The sequence below is a fragment of the Heteronotia binoei genome, chromosome 4 (genome assembly GCF_032191835.1).
Source record: "Heteronotia binoei isolate CCM8104 ecotype False Entrance Well chromosome 4, APGP_CSIRO_Hbin_v1, whole genome shotgun sequence".
Taxonomy (NCBI): Eukaryota; Metazoa; Chordata; class Lepidosauria; order Squamata; family Gekkonidae; genus Heteronotia; species Heteronotia binoei.
The window spans coordinates 133123410-133135834 of NC_083226.1; the positions used below are offsets into that span (position 1 = coordinate 133123410).

Genomic DNA, 12425 nt, shown 5'->3' on the forward strand with positions numbered 1-12425 from the left:
TTGTCAGGCAATTGACTGTTAAAGGGTCAAACACTGCCAAGCAACTAACTTAAAGGCACCATGTGTGTTGCTGGCTTGGTGAGTGGATGCAGAGGGTGATTCCTTGGATCCCCTCAGAGTTGAGAAGCCTTGGGGTTTCTCTGGTCCCCAAAACCCCATATCTGAAGTTAGAAGGGTAGCTCTCCATAGTGTCCCACATTACAGATCAGAATTCAGTGGCAGCTATTGACAACCAAGACCACATAGCCCATCCCCAGGCTGCTTCTTGGTCATGTTAGGGTGAGACAGTCTGCTGGAGAGAATGGGATGGAATGCCGAGAATTGCCTTTTAATAGCTCTGACATAACTGCATAAAATAAGAATGAAATAATAGTCCAATGACAAATGACTTTTTTGTCTATCTTAAGTTATTTGTGATTATCTGTGCTCTTTTACCTGGTATATAGCTCACTTCTGTGAAAGAGTTTAACCCTTTCCCAAGGGTTAACCCCAAGGGTTAAGTGTCCATTCATATTCCCAGAAATATAGTTTGCTTTTCCATTTTCCTTTCCAGCAGTTCCTTTAAAGTCTTGTTTCTGTGTTGAAAATACAGATACTCAGAGAGAGACTGAGTGAGTCTGTTATTTTCAAAGTGTCTAAAGTTCAAGTGTTCCTTGTCATTATCCTTAAAGTCTTCCACTTGCTGGCTTTCGTCCTCTTTGTTTTCCTTCCTCTTTTCTCTTTCTCCATTCAGGGATTTCTCTTTACCACCACAGGATGATTCTTCAATCTGTTGTCCCGGAAGGCTTGAAAGCTCCTGTAGTCGATATGCCTTATTGTCACTGTGGTACATGCCAAGGCCTTGCCTCTCGGCCCTGTAGCAGCTGTCTTCCTCTTCCTCAGGACATGAGCTTCCTTTAGCACACTCACCATCAGAATGAAATGAAAGTACTTTTGCTTGGTTTTTTTGAGAGAGGTCAAATGGTTCTTCCTGTTCCAGGCTTTGTGTAGCATTTGCTTGTGATGTTCTCACCCTTTCTCTACCAAGGCCTGGAAAGTTAAAAAAAAATCTTTATATATTATCTGAGACAGTCATAGCTCCATTCTAATTTAGTAACTGAAACAAACCTATTACAGTTTGAGTCCCATGGTTTCTAAACTATTTATTTGGCAGTAAATGGTAGGGAAGATAAGGGGGATTTTGTTGGTTCATTTTGCATCATCACCACTGACAAGATGCACTCATTCCTGCAGTACTGGCCATGGGGATTTCTAGGCCTGGTCCAAGTTTGAGACACAGGTGGCAGGAGGGAATGAAGGGAGGCCAAGAGAGTAACAATATGGTGGTTGCGTTAGTGGATGAATTTAGAAGATATTTAATTCTCAGAATGACTGCCACCTTGTTCTTTGTGGGTTTTGTTCTATAAGCATTTTGCCTCTTTGCAGAGGGAACATACTCTTTGAGGTTTCTTCCAGTTCTTTTCAAGCCTGAAACCTCATGGATTGGACTGATGCAAGACTAATGTTATTATCTCTAAAATATTCAAATCAGTGCCTTTGTAGTCTGTTCTATTATTCATTCCTTTATTCAGAAGAACTTTAACTTAGATGTCTGGGCTCAAACACACTTAAACACCAATGCTCTTGCCATAAAATAATCTGCCACTGTTTAATTGGAGATTCCCCCTCCATCTTTTTTTCCCCTTTCAATTTAAAAGCAAAGTGTTAATTTTGACTCATGTTTACCAAATAAGATATGATGGAGACTAATTTTTAAGCTGCTGGTCTGCAATTCAAGTATTTTTTTTTGTGGTTAATGGATTGGGTAAACTGTACTTGAGAGTTATAATCACTGTAAATATTTCTGACTCTTCAAAGTTTATGGATGCTTTTAGACAAGGCATCTACTTTAAAATGATTGCATCAGTAGCCTAACCTACAAACAAATACAGGGAGATACTGGACAGTTGGTTTACATCAATTCAGTTGCATACATCAAATCAATTATGGTAGCATTAGCTGAATGAATGGGAAATGTAGGTTATTACTAAATCTTGGCATAAAAACCACAGTGTCCCTGAACCTGGAAAGCTGTAGATGTCAGGCAAGATTTATTCAATAAATTCTGACAAGACCAGCTAGCCCTGTAAGAGGCACAGGAACACCTAATAGGCCAGAACAAGCCATATGATAAGCTCTGTCCTCTGAACGTTAACACTTTAATGGTCAGGCACCAGGTAACGACTAATAGATCAGTGGAGGGTATGTGACCTGCTCTGTCATTTGTGCCCCACCCCAACCTATCCTTACTGTTTGCTACCCAACATGGCATAATCTTATTATTTGATGAGAGCTGGATTTGACAATTAGGTATACAGGATGCTGACTCTGTGCTGCACAAAATGCCTTTAAGATGCTATATAGATGAGTTTATTGAATCTAATGCAAAACCCACCTGGTTTCCCGTCACTCATTTACCTTGAGAATGAAATCCTCTTTCCATGACTCCATGTTTGACTTTCATGTGTCTGGTAAGGTTCCCCTTCAAGGTGAATTTGCTGGGACAGTAGAGGCATTTGAAGGGTTTGCTGTCTGAATGCAAGTGCATGTGTCCCATTAAATTATGCATTCGATTAAATTCCTTTCCACACAGCTGTCAAAAGACCAATGACAATCAAAATGATTTATATGGAAGAAACACTTTCCAGAAGAGACTGATTTGTTTCACTGAGACAGTCTTTTGCAGTCAAGACAGTATCTCAATGGGTCTGTGACTTACCATTTTGAACTGAATTTACAGAAAAATCTGAATAGTTGCTTCTGCATATATACACATCCTATTGCTTCTATGTGAATGAATTGATCCCAAATCAAATAAGCACAGGGCAAGAAATGGAACACAAGGCCTCTGCAGATAAAAACTGAAGTCCACTTTAAGTGAGATGAGGTCACAGGGAAAGCATGTTCCTGGGTAGGTGTGCCACATAGCTGCCATCTCATTTAAAGTGTTCCTCCAGGAGGCACAGGGCCCCTGAAAAGAAAGCTGAGTAAGATCCAGGAATAAGGAGAATGGAGCTATGCATCTGAGTGCTAACAGCAGAGTTATACTTTATTAGACAGGTACAAACTGTATTAGGAGATGCCTTCCATCTTCCTCAGATAGTCAGAAATAGCAATGTGTAGGTGGGTATTAACCTGTGGAAGTCATTCTGTAATAAGCTAAAGCTTAGCCATAATTGCTAAATAAGTCCCCAAACAGAGGGATAGTCTATGCCTAAATGATATGGAATTGGTCTTCTTTGCCTTTGACTCTGAAACCAAATATTCTTGAAACTCAAGGCATGCACTAAAGTGTATTAACAAACAGATGTTTGAAAGCATCCGTATTATGCAGGTATATTGTTCTTAAAAGGCTGGCTGCAGCATCTTGTAGAGTTCACACTCTGGGGCAAAGCCATCTTATGTATGTATGTAAAACTCTGCCAGCTCATACAGAAACTCAGGCACGATTTCACACTAAGAGCATTGCTACCTCTTTCCAGGATGGTATTATACTGAACCCATCCTGGTAAGGGAAAGAATGCCTGGGATGCTGCAGGGATATAAAAAGGATGAAGAAGAAGGTTGTGCATTTCCTCTTCAGGCAAAACGACACCTCACCTTCTGACTTGGTCATACTTCTGTCTTCTGTGTCCCAAAGTAGTCCCACCCAGACCTATTCTTCCACAATCTATCCAGCATATTTCTAAGAGTCCTTAATATAATATTTTTTGGTGCTTCTTGGCTTGAGTTTTGAAACAAAATTGTCAGATGTAATGGGAATGGGAAAAGACTGGTGCAAGCAAGCATTACTGTTGGCATGCTATTCCATTCTTTCTGCCCTTGCCACCATGTTAGCAGCAAGACCATACATTTTCTGGCATGGTTTGTGTATAACAACTACATATCTAGTGGCAAGCAAAAATGTCTAACGGAGTAACTTAACAGGACACACTACACTTTCTCTTTATGAAAATCATTTACACAGAAAATGCATCCACCCTCACTGGTAGCAGCATTTGTTAGGTAGCTGACCAGAAATGCAGAAGCCAAAGAAAGAGTTGCATCCCTTCCCCTCCCTCTTTGGAAGGTTACCACCTCAGTCTGGCCTTGGCCATCTGCTAGAGATTAGCAACAGCAGTGATGTTTTTCTCTCCTCCCGCCCCCTGTCTTTTGAGACAGTCCTGGAGACCAAACCCTATGAGGAAAGGCTGAGGGACTTAGGGAGGTTCAGTCTGGAGATGAGGAGGTTAAGGGGAGACAAATCCAAAGAGCAACTCCATGTAAATGGCTAGCTGCCTGAAGGGAGGGGAGAGACGCATGCTTCTGCCACAGGCCAGAGATGGGGGCCTAATGAATTTTGTCTTTTGAGATTGTAAACCACAAAACAACAGCGTGTGTCTCTTGACTGATATGTCCTTCTTTGGGAATAATCTAATTAATAAGGTAACCCATGATTGATACAAGCCTGTCATTACAAAGAATGACACACCATGCACAGCTTCAGATTGGTGTGATGATTCCTAGGCCAATGACATGCTAGCAAAAGCAAATTCTTGAACTTGAGCTTACCAAGATAATGCTAATGGAGTGGCAGAAGAAGCATTTACAGGAGAGAACTGGTAGACAGAAGCAAGTTCTCACCTCACATTTGCCTTTCAGTTCTCCCCTCACATTCAGTGTCTGACCCTCACATTTGTCCTTGTTTCCTCCATACAAGCAGTTCTACCCTAACTAAACTAAGCTATATGACTATCCTGTGTAATGAGTTAAAGTAGCTGCTCTGTGACAGGATCAATACTGACAAGAGCTGGGAATAGTTATGGCCCCTACCAGAAAATGCATTGCTCTAAACCAGGGGTGGCCAAACTTGCTTAACATAAGAGCCACATAGAATAAATGTCAGATGTTTGAGAGCCACAGGACATGAACGTCAGATGTTTGAGAGCCACAAGGAAGGAAGGAAAATAGATTGGGGGGGAGGTAGAAAGAAAGCAATTTTAACTTTAAAATGCATTCTCCAAGCTGCTGGCTGGCTTGGAGATGGGATTTAAAGAGAGAAATGCCTTCTCCAATTTGGCCAGTGGGCTGGGGGTGGGGGTTCCAAGAACTGCACAATATGTGTGAAAGAGCCACATGTGGCTCCCGAGCCTCAGTTTGGCTACTGCTGCTCTAAGCCAAGAGGTAACACCACTTTGAACAGGGTGGATGGTGCCAGAAGAAATCCAAAAGGTTCCAAGATGGAAACAGAAACAGACACCAAAAGAAATCCTGGGCTTAACCAATCATGGCCATCTAGAATCATGGAATTGCAGAGTTGGAAGGGGCCATACAGGCCATCTAGTCCAACCCCCTGCTCAGTGCAGGATCAGCCCAGAGCATCCCTTACAAGTGTTTGCCCAGTTGCTGCTTAAAGACTGCCAGTGAGGGGGAGCTGACCACCTCACAAGATAGCTGATTCCATTGTTAGTCTTACTGTAAAAATTTTTTTCCTAATATCCAGCTGGTAACTTCCTGCCCTTAATCTAGACCCATTATTGTGAGTCCTCTCTTCTGCTGCCAACAGAACAGCTCCTTGCCCTGCTCTAAGTGACAGCCCTTCAGATACTTAAAGAGAGCGATTATGTCTCCCCTCAACCTCCTCATCTCCAGACTGAACCTCCCTAAGTCCCTCAGCCTTTCCTCGTAGGGTTTGGTCTCCAGGGCTGTCTCAAAAGACAGGGGGGCAGGTTTAACATATTTAATGGAAAGAAGTCAAACCACTCCTTGAGACTCTAGGGTCAAAAGATTTAGAAATATATGAAATAAAATAATTCAGAAAAGGAATAAATAAGCTGCCTCAGAAAGCTGTTGAATATCTTTTTTGTTGAAGGCTAAAGATGAGACAGTCATTTATCAGGAACTTGGTAATACAGCCCATGATAATGCAGGGATCATGGAATAAGATAGTCCCCTGTTCATCTTGTAACTTTTTGAGTCTGCTATAGTGGCAAACAAGCCAAGCCCCCACCAATCAGATTGAGAAGACTGGTGCCCACAGTCAGTCTCTTTGGCATGGAATTCTTTACCAATCTGCAGAATCTTTTTAATTAGATTGTCAAATATAATAAAGTCCTGCAAAGATAACATAAGGCATATTTGTACTATTGTAAGCTGCAAAGCTGTACAGCACTTCTGGCTAAAAAGGACATCTACCATAGCTAAAACCCAAAACAAATGTATTGAACATTCCAGAGCTGCTCAATGAGCTCTAACCAAACTTCAGTGAGACTGCTTGGGAGTTTATGGCTTCTAGAGGCCAGCCTCTGACAGAACCTTGGCAAGCAATAGAGAATACAGAAGCACCCTCATTAGGTGAAATATAAACCTCTTCCAGCGTACAAGAAAAGGCCTCCAAATTTTGACAAGAATGAGAGAGGCCAGACAGCCAATAACGGGGATTTTAAAAAACCCTTGTAGGTGAGAATTGCCTTCAACTATACACTTGTATTAGTAAAACAGGGGATGTGGAATGGTATAGTACATCCCAATCTCACAGATCTCAGAAGCTAATCAGGGTCAGTACTCCGATGGAAGACCACCAAGGAGAACTTCACCAAAGAAAGCAATGGCAAGCAACCTCTGCTTCTCCCATGCCTTGAAAACCCTATGGGCTTGCCATGAGACAGCTGTGGCTTGATGACACCTTACACACACACACACACCCGTAAAATAACAATGCTTGGAAGTAAAATCTGCAGGAATGCTTCTTAAAAGAAGAAAATGAAATGTTTGGAATTTACCAGCATAGACAGCAGGTAACATCAGCCTTATAAAGAGACAAACCAAATCAGTAAGGAAATGTGAGGGACAAAGGCTTTCTTCTGCTCTCCAGCCACAGATGGTCTCTGTGTAGCTGTGATTAGCCCTGTAGGAAAGCCCTGTTGTTCTTTCAGTCTGGGAAAAAAAGGCAAAGAAAGCTGCAGCCTGCCGTGAGGCAGAAAGGCCACTGCTGTGCTGTCCTTCCCTTGCATTCTTCTTTAAAAAAAAAAGTTTAATAAGAAGGGTGTTCCTTTCCTGAAAGTAAGAGAGAGGGAGAGGGAGAGAGACTGTAAACTGTCCAAAAGAGCCGTGAGAAAACAGGAAACTCCAAAAAGTACAAGAGAAATCAAGATGAAATCTATTTGCAGGCCATTCCCTAGAGACATGCAGGCCATTGTGAAGCAAGCAGTTCGTACAGCTATATCCTTCCTTCTGCTCCAGAGGAGCTTGGTGCCAAATGGAGGCTATCTGGTCATTGCCTTAACTTATTGAATACCAGCCAAGGGGACTCGATTGAGACCAAGCTCTTCAGGGAATTTTGAACATTAGGCAAAAAAGGGTAGTCAGTTGGACTCTTGGCATCCTCAACCTAGTAAGTGTACTTAATTCCTTTTAGACTGAATGGGAATACACGGCAGGGAACACTGGAGATTCTGCCCCAATAATGGAGATTTTAGGCACTCTTCACATTCCATGTAGATAGTTCCAAGTGGGCAGCTGTGTTGGTCTGAAGCAATAGAACAAAGCAGTAGACAACTTGTCTACTGCTTTGTTCTTCACGTTCCAGTTACTGACCGTAGCAGAAATTGTCAGTTCCTTTTTTTCAGGAACAATTTTTATTCCCACCCCCATTAAATTCCTGTGTTGCTTTTACCCAGAATGACCAAAGAGGTGTATGTAAGTTAACTACAACCACAACATACAAATTACCCTAATTATACAGCGATTAAAATTTCTAAATGCAAAGTAACTTTTCAGTAAATTCCAGCAAAATGAGGCATCCATTATTTGTAGCATTAATCATCTAACGAGAAGATTGTGGAACTGGAAGGGACTAAAGAGCCATAAGGGGACAGCCAACTTTTATATTCTCAGTAGTCACAAGTATATTTTGCATACTACCTTCTTCTAGAGTTGCCAGCCTCCAGGTGGCATCTGGAGACCGCCCACTATTTTCAAAGGATCTCCAGACAACCAAGATCAGTTCCCATGGAGAAAATGGCTGCTTTGGAGGGTGGACTCTGTGGCATTATATCCTGCTGAGGTCCCTCACCTCTCCTAGCTCTGCCCTCCCCAAACTTCAACTCCAACATTTTCTCAACATGAAGGAACAGTACAGAGCTGAAGTCTAACTTCTGATAACACTTTTCTGATAACCCTTGTTATTTTAACATGGCATGTATATTGTGGCACTGAGTGTCAAAACAGACCAATTATGGGAGTCAATCTTAGCCAGGTGGTGCCGGGGGATTTCCTATCATTACAATTTACCTCCAGATCACAGAGTTCAGTTTCTCTGGAGAAAATGGCTGCTTGGAAGGCTAGACTCTATGGCATTGTACCCTGCTGAGGTCTCTCCCATCCCCAAACCCTTCCCTCCCCAGACTACACTCCCAAAATCTCCAGGTGTTTCCCAACCCAGAACTGGCAACCATTCCTGCTCTTGTCACAGGTCTTTATAGTAAAGCTCCTGAATAGCAACTGGAAGGGCGATTTAATACAAAATATAATTACAATGCAGAATATATATGGCCTGATTCACATATATTCAAAAATAATATACTGGAAGTGACCCTATTTACCAATGTCACTTGGAGGAAGTAATATATGAGTTGGATGTGAATATCCATGCTAACAGGTGGAAGGACCAATTGTGAAACTGCTACTTTCCCTTTTTTGAGGGAGAGAAATTTTGTGAGCAGAGCAGAGGGCTGGATGTGCTGATGCAGTTGTAGTTAGCCACTTTGAGTATCTTTGGAAAGGTGGAGACTGTGGGGTATACATCTCCCCCCCCTTAAAACACATAAAGTAAATAAATAATGGGTTGCATCTTGTAGGATATTTTAAAACTAGTGAATCAGGACTGATTCTGTCACAACCTTTGAAGCCAATTCTCTCTCCCCCCCCCCCCTACAGGTGTAACTAGAGGTGGAGGTTAATTATACCGTTATTAAAATTTGGTAGAATTACTGGTAGGGGTGAGAGAAAAATGTTTAGTGAGCCAGATTAATCCTGCAGTCCACCAGTTGGCCATCCATGGCAGATTCATGATGAACAGAACCAACAGAATTGAGCCAACTATAGTTCTCAGACTGAAACAATCCAGGCTATGCTGTGCCACACAGCAGATAGTGCCAAGGTGCATGGCCTTTGCCCAGAAAATACCACAGGTGAATCTATTTCTGGCACAACTGCCAGCCCAGCACCACCAGGTCACTGACATTATATGGAAGCAAAAGTCACAAATGTATCCCTGGAACATTTCCCTCAAAAAAATGTATCCCTGGAACATTTCCCTCAAAAGACACAAATGTATCCCTGGAACAGTGAAGTCTAATACAGTCCAAGCTAAAAGCTATTCATGCCATAATATGTGGGCATCATTTGTATTGTGCACTGATGGAACCCCCCCCCCCCCCGAAGTATATATGGATCAATTCAGGCATCTAGCTGGTATCAAGTTGTTAAGCATCCTTGACCCCCTTGGGGATGAAACCTGCTATGCAAATGCCAGATATATTTATCATCAGCAGTCTAGCAATTACTCTAAGTGCTGTGTAAGAGAAAGTGCATCTTAAGATGAGGGATTAAACCAAAAAGAAATGAATAAGTCTATCACGGAGTGGCCAAACTCGCTAAACGTAAGAGCCACATAGAAAAATGTCAGATGTTTGAGAGCAGAGCAGAGGCTGGATGTGCTGATGCAGTTGTAGTTAGCCACTTTATTAAAACTCTTAATACTTTCTTTGCACAGGAAGATAAAATACATATGCATGCACTTCACAAAATGACCATGCTAGCAGTCCCCCTGCACTGATAATGTCACCAAGTCACATGGGGGGTGCCCAATTTTGCGCCCCCATATAACCAGTGCCCTAGGCAATCACCTAGCCTGATTTCACACTCATCTTACACCGCTGTCACATTCGTCTTCTCAGTGCAGCATCCTTCAGATTTCCCACTATCTGTGCCGGGGCTGCAGCAAACATCATGGTTTTCGCATGGCAAATGGAAACCGCTAAAAACCAGTTTCTGTTTGCTGCATGAAAACCGTGATGTTTGCTGCAGCCCTGGCGCAGATAATGGGAAATCTGAAGGACACCGCACTGAGAAGACAAACGTGACAGCGGAGTAAGGTGAGTGCAAAATAGGTCCTAGTTTGTCTAGTGGTAGGGCTGGCCCTGCTAACAGCTATGATTAGCTCTTCCTTGGTTAAGTCTACTCTTTTACATTTCAGCAAGGCCTAGCATCATTAAAGGATGGCAGATGTTTAACCATGCAATTTTTATGCTGAACTTTCCACTTTAGACAACAAAATTACTTGGACCCGCACTAAATGTACAATAGGTCATGCCCTATTGTGGAAGTGATAGCAATGCACCAATGATTTAACTAGAGATACTCTATTACTATACAATATTTGTTATTTATATAATATCATTTTCTGACTGTATCTAGCAACATATGAGGAATTTTACATTCCTTTTTAATTTTATACTGCCTTATAAATACTTGGGTACCATTTTGTTTCACTTGGCTGTCTGCATACGAAGCACTCACCTTACATTTGAAAGGCTTGACATCTGAGTGGACAATCATGTGGGCCTTGAGAGTCTGCTTCTGCACAAAGCTCTTGAAGCACAGGTGGCATTGGTAAGCCCTGATGTTGGTATGAATTAAAACATGTCTCTTCATATTGGCAAGTAGTGTGAACTCCCGCCCACAGATCCCACACTTGTGCTCTTTCACACCCTTGAAGGACAGAAAAATAAGGAAACTGAGGATTATGGTTATCTTGGCAATTTATTTCTAATATCAGTAGTGCAAGTAGTAGTCATTCTAAAAGGAATGGCCAACAATCACACCATTATCTTCTCGTTAAAAACTGCATAACTCCTGTACCTGTGGTGGCTATCAAAATGTTAGCCAATATAACCTTTTGCCTATGGCTGAAATATGAAGGTACAAAGATTTCTTTTAAAAAGTCTGGAGAATTTGATTCCTGCTTTGTTTGTTTTTTAAAAGTACCTCAATTAATAAATAAATCTAGTTCTATCAGAGGCTACAGAATAATTACAAGGAGGATATTTTTGATTAATTAAATATAGACATGTCTGAATAGCAGATATTAAGCCTGGAAAGGTTCCCCTATATGGCATAAAGCTTCCTAGTATAGAAAAAAAAATGGGACTAAAAATACAAGGTTAACATACATGTCTGCAGTGGACCAAAGCAATCATGCAGACAAGTACAGCCCTGTGTCTTTGTGTTCATATAAATCCATTAGTAGTGGTTTGTGGAATGCATACAACCACCACCATTTAAGTTGGTTAGGAAAAAATAATGACAAATGAAAAAAATATTATTCTAGACATATTATTTCTATAGGAGTTGTAGATCACTGGTGAAGCACAGGCTTCACATGCAAAAGACACCAGGCCAAAGCCCCGAAGGCTTTTTAGTCATACTGTTAGGAAAGACCTTTCTCTTCCTGACAGCCTGGAGCACTGCTGCCAGTCAGATCAGAGGTCTAGACAGACTAACAGTCCAATCTGGTATGTTGATATGACGTACAACGGAGGGAAGAGACACTATAGTTGTCTCCACAAAAGCAGTAGGATACAACTTAGTAAAAATTCATTGCATTTTAGAAGAAACATTTTGCAGAACAAAGAAACACAAGCATTGTCTGTTTCTGTAACCAATGCAGCCTCTATATCTTTATCTAACCCCCTCTTGAAGCTGGCTATGCTTGTAGCCGCCACCACCTCCTGTGGCAGTGAATTCCACATGTTAATCACCCTTCGGGTGAAGAAGTACTTCCTTTTATCCGTTTTAACCCGACTGCTCAGCAATTTCATTGAATGCCCACAAGTTCTTGTATTGTGAGAAAGGGGGGAAAGTACTTATTTTTCAACTTTCTCCATCCCATGAATAATCTTGTAAACCTCTATCATGTCACCCCGCAGTCGATGTTTCTCCAAGCTAAAGAGCCCCAAGCGTTTTAGCCTTTCTTCATAGGGAAAGTGTTCCAACCCTTTAATCATTCTAGTTACCCTTTTCTGCACTTTTTTCAATGCTATAATATCCTTTTTGAGGTGCGGTGACCAGAATTGTACACAGTATTCCAAATGAGACTGCACCATTGATTTATACAGGGGCATTATGATACTGGCTGATTTGCTTTCAGTTCCCTTCCTAATAATTCCCAGCAAGGCGTTGGCCTTTTTTATTGCAATCGCACACTGTCTTGACATTTTCAGTGAGTTATCTACCACGACCCCAAGATCTCTCTCTTGGTCAGTCTCTGCCAGTTCACACCCATCAACTTGTATTTGTAGCTGGGACTTTTGGCCCCAATGTGCATTACTTTGCACTTGGCCACA

The 12425-nt window shown here is 41.7% G+C and overlaps 1 protein-coding gene across 1 annotated transcript in view; it reads right to left on the reverse strand.

Moving 5' to 3' along the window:
• Nucleotides 1–312: 312 nt before the first annotated feature.
• The window catches only part of LOC132569573 (zinc finger protein 366-like), a 41862-nt gene continuing 29749 nt past the window's right edge, over nt 313–12425 (reverse strand). The window contains exons 4-6 of the mRNA XM_060235787.1: nt 10600–10791; nt 2458–2632; nt 313–1029 (exon numbers count right to left, since the gene is read on the reverse strand). Of these exons, the coding sequence (XP_060091770.1) occupies nt 509–1029; nt 2458–2632; nt 10600–10791 (888 nt within the window). The 3' untranslated portion in view covers nt 313–508. The remainder of the gene's footprint in view (nt 1030–2457; nt 2633–10599; nt 10792–12425) is intronic.